The sequence below is a fragment of the Tinamus guttatus genome, unplaced genomic scaffold (assembly GCF_059628265.1).
Source record: "Tinamus guttatus ecotype Peru unplaced genomic scaffold, ASM5962826v1 Tinamus_guttatus_pri_ptg000048l, whole genome shotgun sequence".
Classification (NCBI taxonomy): Eukaryota; Metazoa; Chordata; class Aves; order Tinamiformes; family Tinamidae; genus Tinamus; species Tinamus guttatus.
In genome coordinates this window covers 8,795,706-8,814,754 of record NW_028288582.1, presented here as the reverse complement: position 1 = coordinate 8,814,754, position 19,049 = coordinate 8,795,706, and the positions used below count along the sequence as shown (strand labels likewise).

Genomic DNA, 19,049 nt, shown 5'->3' with positions numbered 1-19,049 from the left:
AACACCAGTTTTCAGTAGGGCAGCTAGAAGAAAACATGCCAGTTCAGCTGCGAGTTACGTGCATGGGGTTCAAAAGAGCAGCACTCAGTGCCCAGCTGAAGAGCTGACCTTAAGTAAGATGCGACCTAAGTGTCATTCCTCATCCTATTTGGGGCTGGCTGAAGTGCAATAGCAGCTGCCTCAAGACAAAATCCAAACTTTAGTTCTGCTTCTTTCATTATTAAGATGTAATAAATATCACTAATGTTACTAATACTTTTTGCAGTAAACTGTGCAAGGTTATGAACATATGCATATATATTTTTGAATGGAATAGGAAAGTATACTTTGGTGTACTTCAACTTCAGAAAGTATTTCTATGTTTGAGTGTCAGCCATTATTAGGAGAAAATTTCATAGAATCTGTCAACTTAATATAGTCCCCTAGCTTTGAGCGTGCTGGGTGCTTCACTCTTAAATCATTGCAGTGTTTCATACGGTGCTCGTATATAGGTTGCCTCTGTAAAAGACGGGGAATTTTTGACAGTTGCTCATTATTTATCCAAGAGCAGCAAGGAGCAAAACCGCCAGGAGTCAACCTCAACTTGCTTTTAATTTGTAGGGGAGGATGGTTCATTACGGCCCCCCGCCCCTTGGGAGCGTCAGGTTGCTGAAATCCCTTTTGAATGACGCAGGTGGGCAGAGAAGCAAGTGGCGGGCAGGGCTGCAGGGGAAGGGGAGCCGCTGGCCCGGGTCAGCAGCGGGGCAGCGGCCGCGCTCCTCGCCGGGGCGCCAGCTGCCGCGGCAGATGAGCGGGCTGCATTTCAGGTCATTTGATAACTAGGCCAGGCAGCCGCGCGGGGCGGTTCAGCCCGGGTGACGCGCGGCCCCGGCGCTTCGTCAGCACGGAGCCGCCGCGCTCGGTGCCCCGCGGCGCGGTGCCTGTTACGGCTGTGTGTTTAGGAGCAGCCCTTCCCGCTGGGAGAGGCTGCTGGTTGTCTGCAGGCCTGGCAGGATCTGCTTTGGCACACTGGCTGCTTCCCAAAGGAAGTGCTTCCCAAAGGTCTGCAGTGTCGCAGGGAAACGCGGCCTTGTTGGGCAGCAACAGCGAGTCTCATTCCATACCCAGGATTAGGGGAGAGGGGCCACAGCAGCAGCGGGAGCTCCCCTTGGCCTCCCTGTAAGCGTCGTGACAGAGAGGAGCAGCAGGACGTGCTCTTGGCCTGGGCTGTTCAGCAGCCTCACTGGGGCTCACGGGGAAGGAGGAGTCGACAGTTGTGGGGAAAGCAGCTGGGAATATCATGGTAATTTTCACAGGTGGGCAGGCTTGTTAGTTTTAGTGGATTCCCATAAGAGCCAAGCTTATCTTTGGAGTAAAAAAAAGTGACAACGAACCATGCTAGATTGATTCCTAGATTTTTGCAGCCAGAAGGGATCATCTCCTCTCACCTTTCCATGTAACACAGACCTAAGACATTTTGCCCGCAAATTCTTGGCTAAGTGCAAAATGCCTGTGCTAGATCCCACGCTTGAGAAAGCCATCTGTGGTCATGATTTAAAAACTGTGTGTGATAAAGAATATACCATTTCCCCAGCAAAGTTTTTCCAACATCTTACTGTCGCTGGTAAAACCTACTTGAAAGGTCAGGAACTCGCCCCGTCTCAGCTCCCGGCCCCTCGATCTAGCTGTGCCGGCAGCTGCAGCGTAAAATCCCCTTCATGCCCTTGCTGGTTGCCCGCCGTAATGCAGCCAGGCGAGGCCGTCTCTGCCCAGGCGCTGAGCTGGTGCCGCCTGGAACCAGGCTGGGCGATAGCTGTGATATCCCATCCAAAACGGTGCTCCTCGCCTCCGAGGGCAGCTGTCTGGCTGATGCTGATACACGGTCCCCAGACTGGGCTGTGTGGTTTTATCAAAGCAGGAAGCGGCCAATCCGCCCCCCTGGCACGCAGGTTTGCTCAGAGCAGGGCTAGAGGAGCAAACTTGGGAGCTGGAACAATGCTGGCACAAGAAAGGTTGGAATAAAGGCAGCACTGCAGTAGATTTCAGGAAATGGCCTTGAGGAGCCATTGTGGAGTGAATAAAGCTGGGTTTACTGTCTGTCCCTTCCCTTCGTAATGTGGTGAAACACATCCACAATTTCAAACAGTAAAATCCTAAGCAAAAGAAGAAAAAACAGGGCAGTAGTTATTTGCACAGAGAATAGCCTGCTAAAGATGCCCATCAAATGTGACATGACAGCTAAAGCCTGTTCGCTAAGTTTCAGAGTGAATACATCCTTTAAGGCTAAAGACCTTTTTTTAGCTCTTGTTCTGGGAAGGCCTTTTTGCCTGTACTGTTGGGGAAGATATGTACACTTTGTCACAGTTATGTTTCACAAGTGTTTACCTGACTGCTTCCCATAAGGAAAGCCAGGCAACAACAGGACGGGAAGTTGGTCCCCAAAGCCAAATGATTCTTAAGCCTCTGCTCATCCTTCCAGTGTGACTAATGGGGGCAGGGAGAGGGGGAAGCAGGACAATCATGCTTGATTCAGGAGAGGTCCTCCTTGCAGAAGGCAATGCAAAGCCAAAAGAGTACTTACCTTTTGTTTGAATTAATTGTTTGTTCATGGTGGGTCCTACAAGGCCACCCAAGCATGGCACAGCCAGTCGTGAGTCATGAGCAGGGAGAATGATAAGCCAAGATGCAGAAAATACTCAGGTTTCTAAACCCTCCCTGCATCTGTGCTCCTTCGGTAGAGCTTGTGGCATAATCTCCTAGGATAAGATTCAGCATAATTAAATGTACAGGACAAAAAGATAAGCTAGCATGTATCCAGGCCTCTCCTGCCAGCCAGGGAATGCAGCACCACCACAGAAAGAGTCACCTCCTTCATGAAAGCTGTTGTTCACTGAGCAAATTTCAGGAAACCAGTGACCAAGCCAGTAAGAACCAGGCAAAACTGAAGTGTTTTTGGATTGCGCTCGCTAGCTTCACTGCAGGAGTTAGGAACACTTGAGGTTTTCCCTTGTACCCAAACGGAGGTTCACGCTTTCTGTGTCATATGAAATATACATCAGTCTAGCGCAGAATGCCTGTTTTTATCTTGCAGTGCAGAACACGCTTTCTCAACATTTTCATATGAATCATGATCAGTTTAAAGGTTTAAATTAATTAAAGTTGGGCCCTCTGAGAAATAGCAAATTCATGCCAGCACTTCCTTTGTACCACTTTATCTTAATAGCTGTGTAGCATAGGCTTCAAATTTTTCAATCAGTTAAATTAATTGAAATTTTTGTGCAGAAGAAGCTTTAGAAAACAATACATCATAAGCAAGGTATGCTACTATTAACTCTTTTATTTAATGTTACTTTACTGTTGACTACAGACAGGTAGCAGCTTCCGTAACTTGTAAGTGGGGCCACTCTGTCTTCAGAAATGATTTGCCAAGCCTCATCTTTCCCATTCAGCTATTTCAACACTATCAGTGCCACACAAGGAAAAGAGAGTGGAGATCTTCACAGAATGCGGCTGGATAGCGACACTTCTAAAGTTATAAACCCAAGCACTCAGTTCATTTGAAAGTTTCATTTCAGTTTTGGCCTCTGTACTCTTAGCTAATTCACTTTTAAGTGACTCACAAAACATGGACATGGTTAAGACAAAACATGGTTAAGAATAAAATGGAAAGTAATGTTATAATTTGAGGGCAAAATATACAGAAATTTAAATGACACAAATTAGATCACCTGCATATTGGCTCCTATACACACAGTCTATAGATAAAATCGGTAGATGCACAGACAGATAATTGCAGTCTTCCTGCAATGGACTTCATGTAGGACAGCCACCTGCCCGCCTGCTACTGCTTGCAGGATCAGAGCTTCATTTCTTGAATTGTGGGAGTGCATTTTTCCAGCTTCTGTTCAAAATAGAGGGACTTTTCTAGAGTGTCTGCTTACAGAAGACTTCTGCATCAAGTAAGCAATGGGCATCATAAGTGATTTGTGAGCCTTTTTTTTTGTAGACTGACCAGTAATTTATATTTGTCAAAATGCAGTTTGCACAATTGATTCACTCTTGCAAGGATTACAAGACCAGTTAGCTGAGGGCAGGTTTACCTTCTGGCCAGCTTCCGTTGGTTCACTCTCTTCATATAGCAGCCAGAGATGGTCAATTGAATTGTTATTTAAAATCATTTTAGGTGCACTGCATCTGCAAGCAGTGCTGGTGTGGGAATCATCTTTCTGACCACAGGCAGAGCGGAGTGAGAGCTCTGTGGATACGTCTGTCAAGCAGCAGTAGTGAGAGAAGTGGTGAGGCCGCCCGTGCTTCCACGGCTAGTACTGCGTGCTGTGTGGCAGACCATGTCTTGCAAGTGGCTTGCATGCAGCTGGTGGCACATGCAGCTTAGGAACCCTTGCTGTAGATGTTATAAAAACATCTGGCCACTAGGTTTTTGGTCACACGTAAAAACTAAAGCTAGTTTTCTCCCCAGATTCAAACCAGTGCTGATAGTGTCTAGCATCATAGGAATTAAATGCATTCTTATAGCTGAATGCCTTTATACATCTCTGTATTTACAGATTGCCTCATTAGTTTGGTAAATTCTTTTCAATTGCCTCACTTGTATAGCAGTGTTTTCTTTTCAAAGGGCAGGTGGGTTCCAGTGGTGATGCAGAGTAAGTCAGGGCTTTCGAGATCAGAGCTGGTAGTTCACATCAGGTGGGTGCTAACCTTCAGTTTGATATTCAGGATATGGAAAGCCTTCAAAAAATTGGAAGGAGAATGCAATAGTTTGAATATACTTTGTTCCTTGGAAAAACACTTGGAGTCTTTGTGATAAAATGTAGTAGATGTAGATAAAATGTTGTTATTTTATGTTAATGTTATTATTTTACTAACATTATTTTAATAAGAATTTATTTAATAACAGTTTTGTAAATTTGTATGTATGACCTTGGCATTTAGGACTGTGGGAACCTAAATTTACAGCAGAGTTCCTGGGAGTAGTACTCCAGTTTGCTTATGTGCCTCTTAGGACTTCAGAAGCCAACAAGCAGAAAAGAAGGGACACATGCAGGTAGAATTCACACCATGTATTTGTTACAGTACAAACATAGTTTGCTGTTTAACAGAGTTTTGCTTTCTCAAATATTAACTAGACAATGCTTGTTTTGCTGTGTCTGATGGTGGAGCATACTTGAGAGGTATCAATACTGTACATTTAAAATGGGGCATAAATAATTCATAGCAACAAGCATTAGCAAATATATGATAAGCACCTTGGCTATTAGAATATCTACATATCACTCATGCTCTGAGAATACTTTAAAGATGTAGGAGGTAGGTACAGACAGAGTTCCTGCTCGATTATGCTGATCATGCACCATCTACAAAGAATAGGAGTGATTCTGTTTGCTATATTGCATGGTAGGTATGAACTTGCCTCCACCTGAGGTTTCGCTGCACTAGCCATACCAAGAGCCTTATGGTTTCTGTTCAGCAGCTTCCAAAAAATTAGATAAAAGTTATATATGCTAACTTCAGTAGATCCGAACATTAAGCAATCTAAATAAAAGGAGTTTCACTGAAGCTCTGGAGAAATATCCCTTGAACTAGCTATGAATTTGCTTAAGGAGTACAGGACTGGGCTGTGTGAGACAGACTAATGCAACATCAAGACAGGAAAGAAACAGATCAAAGAAAATTAAGGAAGAGATGACAGAGAATAAATATTCTACATCGTCTCCTCATACTAAGTGTCCATTAACTTCAACTGGATTTGCTTCTTGGAGATCTGACGTACTTAAATATAGAAAAAGCAGGTGATTAGCAGACAAAGTAGAGAGGTAGGAAAGTGTTGGGATCAGAGGAGATCGAGAATGATGGGATGATGAAAAGGACTGCGAGAAAGTAGGTGGGGATTTTAAACCATACATATTTAATTCTGAATCCAGCATGTTAGCGCTTATGTATTAAAACTAGTGCTCAAAAGTCATCCGTGGTGTAACCCCTTTGTCTTCAGCACCTACACCACCAGTAAATTTGATCCCACATGCTCATCTGTGGTCATTTTCCCCCTTTTCCCCAACAAAAAACAATTCTCTTTTTTCTCATTCACACATCTGCGTTCATTTTAATTACTTGCACGCAGGGAAATGTTTTGGGGTGGATTTGGCGGGGAGAGCAGGGCAGCGAGTGCAATTTCCTTCCATGGGGAAGGAGTGTTTCTCCTCATGCGGGCAGCGCTCGGCCGCGGCTCTGCCACGGGGGCACCCGCCGCGCTCCGGCCGGCGAGGAAGAGCTGGCGATTAAATATTGAAGCGCCGGGGCCGCCGCAGCGGGTGGATCGGTTACAGCCCGTGAAACCCAGCCCGCCGCGGGACGGCCGGCGAGCGCGGGGCATGCGAGAGGTGCTGCGCAGAGGGCTCCGGCGCGGGGGCTGCCCTACTATGGTCAGCAGGGAGTGGATCTGGCACTGCTTCTGCCTCTGCCACTGTGACTGCGTGGTCCTCTGCAGGATGTCCTGTAGGTGACGGGAGCGCCCCGCTGCCTCGCGCCGGCCCTCGCGGGCGGCCGGGGCGGCGTGTGGGGAGGAAACGTGCTCGGCCGGTGGTTTGGCTTGTTTTGGACTCCCGCAGGGGTGCTGGGTTGGTGATGTTTGAAGGAAATGGGCCAGGAGTTCAGGGGATGCTGGCATTAGGGCTGAATCGATGTGTCGGGTCCTTTCTGTCTTTGCTTGCTAATGGGTAACATTAATTCTTGGGCAGCAGCCGAGGGTGTTCAGAAAAATAGGTATGAACAAGAGCAGCTTTTTATACCTCCCATAGTCATATGGATATTTACCTGCTTTGTGCTCTGTGAAGACTTGCCTGAGCCTCTCAACTCCTGGTAGCTTTTCTTGTAATAGAAGGTGTTGGGCGTTAGGCTGTGGAGGATGAGGAATTTACTGTGAATATTCTTAGTAGTTAGTGGGATTGCGCTTTAGCAAGGAGGATGGCTTGTGGTGTTAAATGTGAACAGGATCAGATCCTGTATTTGAATCCCTTCACGTTTATTGGGAAGACTTGTGCATGTATTATGTAGGAATGCTACCCATTACTGTTGTTGCTTTTTTACATTTTCCATGAATCCCTAAATGTTTTGTCATTTCATTGCCTTTTTCCATACTGTGTTTTGTAGAAGAGACCTTTGCCGTCTAGTGCTCTGTCCCGGTTCTGATGTCTATATTAGCTGACTTTACAGCGGTGTTGGTGTTTCCATCTTGATGAAATACAGCTTGTCTGGATCTTACCTATTAATTACATGCAACGTGTATCCATATTATGGTATTTTCTGTTAACCTTGTTTACATGCTGTCTCAGTGTAAGCCTGGGGCTCTGTTTTTCTTCAAACAGTGAAACTGCAAGCTAAAAAGCTGTCTTGAGAAGCTTACTGTCTCACCAAGGAGGGAAGAAGGAGGGTGACACTTGGAAAAGAGAGAGACTTGCCTTGCATGGGTGTGCTAGGATTAGGCCCAGAATTCAGCCCTGGACTCCAGGCCTCTTGGGTGATGCCCACTCTGCTGGGCTACACTGAGGATATGTATTTTTCTAATTTAATGTGTCGTAAATCTTACTGTTAAACAAAACTTAAGATGATGTTTGAGAAGTTGGGTGTGTAAATACCAGTTGTGTGAATTCCCATACATGCTGGTAGCTGAATTATTTCTTCCTGTGGCTTCAGAGATTATCAGAAATTTATTTGGTCCAAAAAAAAAGATTGAATCTCTACTTTTAACTTAATGTGAGGAATTGTAAATGGGAAGTGCATGTAAAAATGTAAATGGTGAGCCAAGCACACACAGTTGCACTTGTGCAACTAAAGGAAGATTTTAGGGTTGTAATTTAAGAGATGGATGCATGAGGCTTGAGATGTTGCCTCTTGAAGTTGGTGGGAAGGTGCTTTGTGAGTCCAGTGATGCTCTTTCTGCAGATTCTTCTTTTCTTAACCACGCCAGGCTGCTCTGTGCCTGCTGCCCTTGCCTCTGACAGCGTCTGGCACATTCTTACTGGGGCAAAACAATTCACATCCCCATTAACATCAAATTCAGGAAAATACCTTTGAAACATAAGCTATATGCTTAGATGAAGGTTACTGATATACCCCCCTCAGCTTCTTTGGAGCATCTGCTGGCTGGGCTCTGCAGTGGCTGTGAGGCGGCAGCCTCTCGGTGATGTTCATATGTTACTTGGTGTTTTTATTACAATTCAGTTAGTACCTAGGGACATGAAACTGTGGTCTAATGAAATGGGTATAAAATACTTTCAAACCTGGGTGTGCAAGATAATAGGCTTGATACACATTCTAAAAACAAACCATAAAAAAAAAGGAAAATCAGGAAACAATTCAAGTGTTTGCAAGCTTGTTTAAATATGGTTTTAATTTCATACTATTTTGTGAGCTAGTCTTGTGGAACTTTACAGCTGGCTTTTTCAGTCCCAGCACTGACTGGCATCTTGTCCCATGATCATCATCCCCATGCGTGTTTACAAAGCCCTTTTCCTCCAGGAAAAAAAATCAAGTTATTCCCCACGGGCTCTGTGTGCACACCCTGCGTTTCACTGCCCACCCGTGTGTTTCCCGTGGCGGGCTGCATCCCAGCACAGCCGCTGGGAAGGAAGGGACCATGGCAGTGGTCGTGGCAGTGATGGTGGCATTGGTGGTGGCAGGTGGCAGGCTGGCTGGTCCCCATGGCATTAGCACGTAACTGAGCGGTCGCTGAATTATTTGTTTCTTGCTCAAGACAGTCACCGCGCCTCGAGCTGCTTCATTGTGGAATGTTTATCCCTGCCAATTCTGGAGGCACAGTCTCCTATTTGTATTCCAAACCTGCCTGGATGCCACCCTGTGCCACGTGCTCTAGGTGTCCCTGCTGGAGCAGAGTGGATTAGATGATCTCTAGAGGTCCCTTCCAGCCTCAACCATTCTGTGATTCTATGTGTGTGTGTGTGTGTGATTTTTACTATTTTAGTTGCTGTCTGACCCTTATGTGGGAGGCAGCCCAGGCTGCTGCTGGGCTACGACGCTGAGTAGTGACCCCTCCTGGTGCCGCGTGTCAGGGGCCATGTAGTCTCTGCAGGAGCTGCTTTTGCACAGGAGCATCTTTGCTGCATTCAGAACAATAGCAAAAAAAAAAAAAAAAAGAGGCAAAAAGAAAAAGAATGTTTTTTTTCACTATCTAGACCAAGCTAATAACATGAAAAAGCATGAAATAATGTGACAGTGCCGTGACTGACAGACCAGCAGGATCAAGCAATAATCAATCATAATTTATGTGAAACGGCTGAGTTAAGAGCCTTAGTGACTGAGTCTAAGACCACAGGTTATATGTTAGTATGTTCTCTGGTGGCATTCAAGGGCATCAAAAAGGGTTTTACTCTAATCATCTTGCAGTGCTGAATCTTTCCAAGGCCTTTTTTTCTTGTTACTGTCCTCTGAATTTCATCCCCTTTGTGCTTACCGAGCATGCACACCTGTAGGAATGGAGAGGCCATGAAATGCTATTCATCAGTCTTTACTGTATTTTATTTTTTAAGAGTTAATGCACACATGGGTTAGCGAGGCAGCTACATTTGTACTTGCAGGAGGTGTGAATTAATATTAGGGCTAGGGCACTCATTTAAATTCCAGGCTTGTTTTTCCAGCTCTGTCAATGTCCTTAAACTATATCTATATCAGAAGGTTTCCCCAGACGTTGTTAAATCGTTTTTTGTTCTAAATGATCAGACTTTATACAGGTCCCCTGTATTAACACTACTGCGTTGATTTAAGGACATCTGTTTCATGTTAGCATAAAGTGATATTAAAGGTACGACAAGTAAAGCAGCTTTCAACAGCTTCCAGGTTGGAGCTGCTACAGTTCAGCTGAGAGGTGGCAGCTGGAAACACACTGTCCCTTGTCCCGTTAAATTGGAGGTAAATGGAAGTTGTGTCAAGCATTGTCAAGGATGGTTTTGGGAGAACCTCTTCTACTTTTCACAGCCACAGACTTGCCACGGTCTCAGCAGCCAAGGGACAAGGGGATGTAGAGGAGGGACAGTTTCTGGCTCAAAATCAGAAAAGCTCCTTTCACTGCAATCTCACAGTGAAAACTCTGCCCTAACGTGAAAGCCCAAGTTAATTTGGTCTCCATCAGAGTAAGAGAGCTTTACATCATCTTTTGCATGGGTAGTAAATCTCACCTGTAGGTAAATTGATGCAAACAATTTTTACTTGTGCAGACATGGCCTGGGTATAATCAAGTCATTTAACAGCTGCCTCACAGGACTGGTGGAGCTTAATTACAGCTTGTGGAGTCCCTCGCAGTTCTCAGAGGAAACGTTCAGCAGATGCGTAAATTATATTACCAAAAGTGTTTAATGTGCTCAGTTAGAAATGCTGTGATGCAGCCAGCCTGTGAATAACCCTCCCTGAAACTGCTTCCGCTCCAGGTTAATGTTTAACAGGAATGAGGAAAGCACCACACAAACGCAGACTTTGTGGGGCTGCAGGGAAATGCTCTGTGGGTGCCCCTTCTCCTGCCCAGGCACTTCTGCTTACTGAGATTCGAATGACCAGACAGGGCCCTTACAGGGGATTGTCTGCTGCGTGTTTGCAACAAAACCCTTAAAAAAAAGGCACTAAAAAGTGTTTAACATGAGGCACCAAAATGCTCTCTTCCATGGGGCTGAATGCTCGTGGACACTCTTCACCGTGTACCTGGCGCTTGAGTGGTGTTGCCGCCGGTCGGGCCCAAGGCCCTGGCCCCTGTGGGGACCTTGTGGGTGCGTGGGGCAGCCAGGCCCGGCGAGCCCGGCCCTCCCTCTGCGCGCGGGAGACAGCACAGACACTTAGTGCCACCGTGTCATTCAACGCTGCGTGGCCCGGCTCGGCTCCTGCTAGCCATGTAGACACACTGCTTTATCGACACGCATTATCTAGGCTAATTAACTCGGCGCTTTGTCTGGGCTAATCATCTCTGCTAATGAGTTTGAGCGCAGCGTGGCAGCCCTGGGCTGGCTCTGCCATGGCAGGGCAGGTCGCCTCTGGCATCTCTGGGCCGTTTCCGGACTGCCCGGATGGGTCTCGCCTGGGCTCGTGGCTGGGTCGTGGATCCTGGCCCTGGTGTCACCCTGACACTGTGGGCTCCAGATGCGGGAAGTGCTGACAGACTCACAGCAGCAGCGATTGCCCAACAGTAGCTAAAATTACACCCAGGCCAGAGCACCAGGAACGAATGGCACAAGGAAAAGCAGAGATGTTCCTTGGTCCTGCTGTTGCGGAGCCACAGCCCCCTCACTTTCATGTCCATATGGGCACCCAGGGGCCATTCAAGCACGGCCTGCAGATATTACACAGAATCACAGAATGGTTGAGATTGAAAGGAACCTCTAGAGATCATCCCTCAAACAGAGACACCTAAAGCACTTAGCACAGAGTCCCATCCAGGCAGGTTTTGAAGATCTCCAGAGAAAGAGACTCCGCAGCCTGTCTGGGCAGCCTGTTCCAGTGCTCTGTCACCCCCACAGTAAAGAAGTTCTTCCTCATATGGAGATGGAACTTCCTCATGGAGAAGGAGTCACTCGTCTCAGATCTTGTATGGGTGAAGGGAGAGGTTATGGTGAAGAAAGCAGGGCTGACCGTAGGGTCCTGCCATATTTTACTGTGGGTTTTTCCCTCTTGCTCATGCCTTCCCAATGCCGCTAAGCCCAAGCAGGAGCAGGAGCCTGAGTTTTCCCTCAGTGACAGATAGGGTCTCGTTTACAGACTGGCAGTGAGGCCAAGGGAAGATATCTGCAGGAAGCAGCAACATGCAGTGGGGAAGGCACCACAGAGCGGGTGCTGGGACGTCGAGCACATGGAGGTGGCACTCAGCTTGCCCATGGCTGTGCTGCTGGCAGAGCTGCTGCTTCTCGGCCTCATCAAGGGCCGTGGCCACCGAGTGGGAGCAGCCAGCACAGGGAAGTGCTGAGAGGGCAGCAGATGATTTACTGATCTAGGCACCTCCCAACTGTATCCGGTAAGAGAGAGGAGGAAAAGCAAACATGAAAACCTCCATGTGGTCCCAAAATATGCCTCGAGCTGAATCACAAGATGCTTATATAAAATGCAATTAATTACTGCAAAGCAACACAGACATTCACAGTATATCTCTCGCATTAATTAGTTGCTAAAAATGTAGATTGCAACAGCCAAGAAATTGCAGGCAGGTCAGTGGTAAAGATGTCTCTGCTGGTTATTATATTCAGTAGCTCTGTTCTCTATATGTCTGTTCCCAAAAGCTGTCATGTTAGGAGGCAAGGCACAGTGCAACTTGAGAAGCATGTTTAAATGAGGATGCCATTACCAAGGGCACTTACTGTTCATGTCTGCTCATGTTTGAGAAATATCTAAAAATGCACAGAGAAGTTAAATCTAGAAAGCTCCAGTTTAATTTAGAAAAGCCTCAATCAAGCGGGTGTATGTCTGTCTGTAGTGCAGTATCTCTGTCTGTAGTGCAGTACGTGCACTACAGAACATACAGGTACGAAATCATGCTCAAAAGTAGTTCCTGCACTCAGTATTCATCTGAGCTTTTGCTGAGCATGCTAAAAGCAAGTTCAGAGGCAAGAGAAGCATGAAACTCCACAATTATGGAGCTTAAAGTTGTTTGTGGGCTTTTCATCAGATAGCTGTGGGCCTTGGTTTACAAATATGCCCTGTCTGAAAGGGAGGAAAGATCTAGGAGGATTTGTGCTTCATATAATAAACAAGCTGTACTCTCTGGAGGCTTGGACTGGGCTTCCAAGTTGGCCAGGCAATATCTTGGCTGACAAAACATGGTGCACCTAGCCTTCTTCCTTGGGGTGTGCAAAGAAAGATTTCATGTTATTGTAGGAAAAAAAAATGTTTTGAATAAAATTACAGGCAAAATGTAAGAAGGAATTATTTCTTATGGTCATGGGGAACTTAGGAAAAAAAAGTAGAAAAAGGAATTGGTGTTTTTCCCACTGTAGCCAAGAAAAGTGAAGGCATAGGTAAGGAAAAGCTGTTACTACCTAGAACAATCCGATTGTCTTATGCCAGCTCTACATATGACTCCCCTCAGACTCTGCAGTTGTCTATGTGTGTGGATTCGCTGCTTTTCCTCAGGCAACATTTTACTACACTACTACTGCGGTCGTCTCATTTTAGAGAGGAGAAAGGGCAAGGACCTATTCAACAATAAATGAACAATTTCATCCTCCTCTCCTCCTGTTCTCTTCATGCTTCCCTTTTTTTTTTTTTTTTTTTGTCTCCCAACTATATTTTTAGAGTAATTCACTTCTAAAGCACTTTGAAAAGGAAATTGTGCTGCACAAAGGAAATGCACGGAAGAGAAGCAACCGATAAATGGACTGAAGAAGAAATGTTTTGGAAAAGATTTAAAGGAATGAATGGTGATTTTCTGTCTGAAGTTTTGTGTGCATCCTGGTTGGTGATTTACATAAAAAATCTAAACATGTAAAAGAAAAGATCTAGGCATTGCACACAAAAGACTAATTGCCAAGATCTCCAAGAAAGTTAAGGATTTTGGAGGGCCATGCAATAATGTTCTTTGTGCATCCGAAAAATTGTCTGGCTTTTTAAATGAGTGTGAAAAAAGTTGCAAATTTGTCACTACTGCAAAGAGGTTTTGAATATGGAGTATTTACTCATTCAAGTCTAAGGTATTTTCTTTCCTTTTGATCTTATTTCTCTTGCTTTTCTGTGTCAAAAGAGAAAAGCATTTCTATAGAAACTATGGCAAATTTTGCAATTTCAAAACATAATTAGGAGTTTAATGTGCTTCATTTTAAGGATATTTCACACTATGAGCAAATAATAAGAACAACAAAATAACTGCAAACTAGAACAGTTGGCTAAAATTCTTAATGTGAAAAAAGGGGGACTATTAATGCATGGAGCTCATCACAGAATAAGGGAGTGAAATCAAGTTACTTGAATGCAGTGGGGGAAAAAAATTCAAGCAGCCTTGTCTGAATTGATTTGTGGCCTGCCCTAGGAATATATCGGATATTTGCTGAACCACAGGATTTTTTAAACCATATTTTGCAACCAAAAAAAAAAGAGTTATGCTTCAATGTGGTCTTATCCTGCCAGCATATACTTAACAGAAAATATAAGTAAATTCATTTACTTTATTGGGCATTCTTGGTACTGAAAATTTGCCTAGTATTGTTTAGGGATTAATATCCTTATTCTCATTACATGCCTGCTATGCAGGTGTGAGATCAACTTGAAAAGGCTCCAGATGATAAAAAGCAGCTTGCAGATATTCTGAAACCTTGCCCCAAAAAAGCATTTCTTCAGGCGGCTTTCCAAATTGATTGATTTTGATCTGCTTTATTTTAAACCTGTTACCAGCTCATAACAGTGTGTACAAGAAAACAGTCTGGTTTTAGTGTGGTGTTGGTAGTTGCTGATTCTAGCTTCCTTCTGCATTTCTAGCATCAGTCAGATTGACCCCACCACTGTGTTTTTCCAGGTGTTTCACCACAAGAAAAGGTTCACACCAAAGTACCAGGTGAAGATGGAGCCACTAGAGCCTCCATTAGACTTTGACATGAATTATTGTCAAAGGAGAATTGCTGTTTCTGTTGCCTCATCCTCTGGCTTTGTTGTGCTGGTGCACACTTTTATTTGTCTTTCCAAGGAGCATGCAGACTTCTGTAGGATATTCTGAAGCATTATACAAGGGAAGTTTTCATGTAGTCAAATCATAGGCAGGAGTGAATGTTGCTAAAGTTTATTATGATGACATTTGTTAGCGTAAGAGGGAAGAGTAAGTCCCTAATTCCTAAAATTATTTCATTCAGAAGACTGTTCACTGTGATATGTAACAAGTAGATGTAGAGACACAAGAGAACACGTGTTACTTGCAGATACGTCTGCAATATATGGCGGGGCTGGCAGGGCTTGACAGGGAGGCAGAGGGAGATGTGCTTCCTTCCTCGCCCCCTACATGGTTTTCCAGAACAGCCCCAGTGAGCTGTGGTTGTGTCCTAATGTGGCAGCCCCTTCTCCCACAGGACAGCCCTTGAGATGCTCCGGGATTGCACCCTTGCCAAGGGATGATTACATGGTCTATGGCTACCTCAGTGCCTCTGAGTTTCCTGGAGAGATCTGCTCTGCCATTGGTTTCTCTCAATGAGATTAAATGAGATTAAAAAATTTCCTGAGGTGGTAGGTTGACCAATAGGAAATAATAAATGGGAAAAAAAAAGCAAAATGAAAACAATAATGCTTCCGTTTTTTTTTTCTCATAGTAAACGGAGAAGCAATTAGTTTGAATGGGAGCAATTAGTTTGAATGAGAGTGTTTCTGGGAAAACTCAGCAATGCTGATGTTAGACTTGCTTTCCTAAATTGTGTTCTGTTGGTTTTCTCTAGGTCCAGCTGCCCAGCGCCAGGTTCAGAATGGTCCCTCCCCAGATGAGATGGAAGCACAGAGAAGGTAAGTGGAGTTAATGGGTTAGGGCACATTTCTGATTTCTAACTTGGGTGTACGTGCAGTCCTTGCTTGCTGATAAGAACTGTTCTTTTTAATCTTATCTATTTTATGCTGATACTGAGTTTTCTATAATTAGTTAATGATTCTGTAATGACTTTTCAAAAGGTGAAATGAACTGCAGCCCTAGGTAAACTCTTTCCTCAAAGGCAAGCGTGAGCTGTGCTGATGCTCAGAGATAAACGTAATAGTTGTTTAAAAGCAATTTGTAGAATGTGTTTCTCAAGCGTCTAAGGAAGCCCAATCTTATCTTATTCTGGATCACTTGCTAGCAGTTGACAGTCATGTTGTCCAGGAAGCATCCTAGGGACTACACTCCTGGTACTAACTCTGGCCCGTTTTGTGAATAGCAACCTCCTGCATTGTGCACATTTCCTTTTGTGAATGTTTTACACTAAACCAGGATAGTAAATGAAAACTGTAAATTTAAGTTGGATTTCAGGGAAGCATCCATCATACCCCCTTCATCTTCCCATGAATGTCTAGGCTTTTCTCTAGCCATATGGGTGGTTTCTTTGACATCAAAGAGCAGGTGGGCAGAGTTGTGAACAGCCTTCACTGTACACTTATCTCCATAATCAAACTACAATGCCCATCTTCTCATTTCAGCTTTGCTGATGCAGTCAATGCTCCTTTAACAGCTGTAGGAATTATTTTAGCAGCAGTAGAAATCCCTGTTGCAGCAGTATTTTTTGCCTTTCTTTGCCAACCGTAAGACCAATCTATCAAGTTCTGGACCAGGTCTTCTAGTCTGACCAGTCTGCCGACGCTGCATCAGCTGTCTCATGGCTAACACAGCCTAGCTATGCCTGTGCCTCCTCGTGGAGATTTAGACTAGTGCATGGAAAAGGGCCCTTGTTCCCCATCTTCCTGCTCTATACAAGTGCATTTCTCCAGCTGTACAAGAGATGCTGCAGAGTATTCTGCCACAAAATGTGCAGCCAAGACTTAGAGCATCTCACCTCCTCAGGAGGATGTTGGAGCAGAGTAGAGATAAGTAATGCAACATGTAATTTGGGTTGATGCTCCACAGCTACCAATCTGACCAGTCCTTATACAAAACCATATATAGGCCAGTTAAGACATGACCCTTATGTAAGCTGCGATAGATACTTTAACTGCTGTTAGAAATTGCCCTCTGTAAGATTCTGTCTTTCCTCTTCCAGAAAGTATGGGGAGGAATGTTGCCTCTGCTTTTATGAGTAATGGCCTGAGATTTAATGGGGATTTATATGAGGCTATTAAATGGGCCAGAGGATAAGAATATTTCACTCAGGATTTGTAAGGTTGGGTAGGTAAATTGTCATAAAGATCAGAAGAGAAATGCTGCTATGCACCTGTATGCTACATGGAGACATAAAGGGTGCAGTCTGTCCCTGCAGTGGGATTGAAAGTCCTGGTTCAGCTCTTGGTGTAGCCTGTGGACAGTAATGAATGTTAAAACCATCTGAACCTCAAACCTCAAATTTAGATACCTGCATCTTGTATTTAAAGTGCAACCAACCTAACTGTGTTAGAAAAAAAAAAAAAGAATGATTTTATTTATTCTTTTTCTTTAGTTACAGTAAAAGCCCTGCCAATGGGTAGGTATTAATTCCACAGCTATGAGGCACGTGGTCCTGGGAAAGCCTATTTTACTCCACTGGACTGGAATGAGCTATGCCAGTAGATGCACTTAGATGTTGCTGCATCTGCACTAAGGGATTTTCAGCCTTAATTATGCTAATGCAGTCTTTAAGCATATAGCAGACCTAATTTTAGGCCTAGCTTTTTTTGAATATATTAGATGCAGGCAAGGAAACCAAATTCTGACAACTGCCCTGAAAATCTGTCCTTTTAAAAGGCTTTTCTAAATACCTCTATACAAACGTGTGAGGATTATATGTTTGAAGTAAGAGGCTTCAGTTTGTCCCCTCTCCCACTTTACTCTTTGTATGCTCTTTAAGCAGTCTTGTGCAAATCTGGGTCTTTATTTAGTTCCACTGGAATAGATGTGACTTCCTAGGAGTGCAAGGACTTCTCGTTTTAGCGTGTGTGGGAGGCCGTGCTTGGCACATACAAACGGCATCTGCCAGGGGCAGGCAGGACGAGCATGACCCCAAAAGACTTCCCAGTGCCCGAGGTTAACCCTCCTTCCGAGGAGCAGCTGCTCCGCAGCGCCCTTGGCGGCCAGGGGACATCGATCCCATGTTGCTCTCCGGGTCTCTCAGGGCAGAGCTTTCCAAGTCTGTCCTCCAGATGGAACTAGGACTTTCCCCAGCTTTAAAGAGGAGAATGTGCGTGGCAGGGTGTTCTTCATCTGCACAGCTTGTTAATAAGGGCCAAGCTCGTGTAGAGGGCGGTGTGTTAAGGAATTTCTTGATGTGTGTTTGTACAATGGAAATCTTAGCAGGGTGGCTGATGCTGCTGTCTAGGTGAGCCAGGAGGTGTGTTCAAGGAAAGATTTCTTAGGTCGAAATGTTGTCACTCTAGGGCAGCCAGGGTAATCAGTACATCATAGTTTCAGCCTGCTAAAACTGTTCCTCAAAACTATTTCCCCTTTGCACATGTAGTAATCTTCTCACACACACACACACATATATATAATGTTTTTCCAGAAATTGCTGGTATTCTGTAGCTTGCATGTTTTGAACATTAAATCAGTTAGGATTGATCTCTTCATAATTATAATCATTGATTTTCCTGATTCTTCTATTGAATTAAGATTGAAATGTCGGAAATTTGTTTTGCAAACCAAGACATTGTTTTTTTCCTGCATAACATGGGATTTATTCTTTGGCCTTTTTTACATCAAAACATTTATTTATAAATAAACAAAATAAAATTATTTAAAATTTGTTCAAAAGTACAAGTAAACAAAAATGCAACAGGGAGACCTTTCTAAAATGCTGTATTACCTAGAGAATAATAGAAGTGTTGTCTGTAGTTAAGCTGGCTATAGTGTTCAGAATATGAAATAAGTTTTTTGCAGGAAAAAAAGAAGTCATTGTGAAGTCAGTTAAGGCTAGCCCGAAATCGTGGAAGAACATTAGAACAGATCTTATTACCAAGAGCTCCAGGAAGATAATTTCAGAATTGTGTATTAGTATCCTTGAAATCTGTAGTGCATATCCATGTGTGTGGCAAAAACTCTGGCAAGTAAGTGCACTGGTTTCAAGCTATCAATCTTTTTAACTAAGTGTCAGGGAGAGTTTATCATCGGGGTAGCAGGGAAAGCGATTCCTGCTGGAGCGCTACAGCGGGAGAGAGAAGACCTCTGGTGAGAGATACTGGAATTGCACATCTCAGGGAAGCAGAGCCTGAGAAAACGCCTTTCCGTGGTGGTTCAGTGCCTGGCAGAGCGTGTTTCCTGCACGAAGCCAGTCTGGTTAACCATGGCACTAGAACCCATGATGGGAAGGATGCAGCAAAGCAGCGAGGTAGTTTTGTGGTGAGCATTTATCAAGGAAACGCAGGAGCCCTGCTTCTCATGGCTCTGCTGCCCTTGAGCAGATACAGCTGGTTTGGGGTGTTACATGAGCAGGCTTCCAGCCAGGCTA

At 44.5% G+C, this 19,049-nt stretch overlaps 1 protein-coding gene across 1 annotated transcript in view; it reads left to right on the top strand.

Annotated features, from left to right (window-relative positions):
* The window catches only part of EVL (Enah/Vasp-like), a 69,929-nt gene that overhangs the window by 34,535 nt on the left and 16,345 nt on the right, over positions 1-19,049 (top strand). Inside the window, exon 4 of the mRNA XM_088539665.1 lies at positions 15,393-15,456. Within this exon, the coding sequence (XP_088395791.1) occupies positions 15,393-15,456 (64 nt within the window). The remainder of the gene's footprint in view (positions 1-15,392; positions 15,457-19,049) is intronic.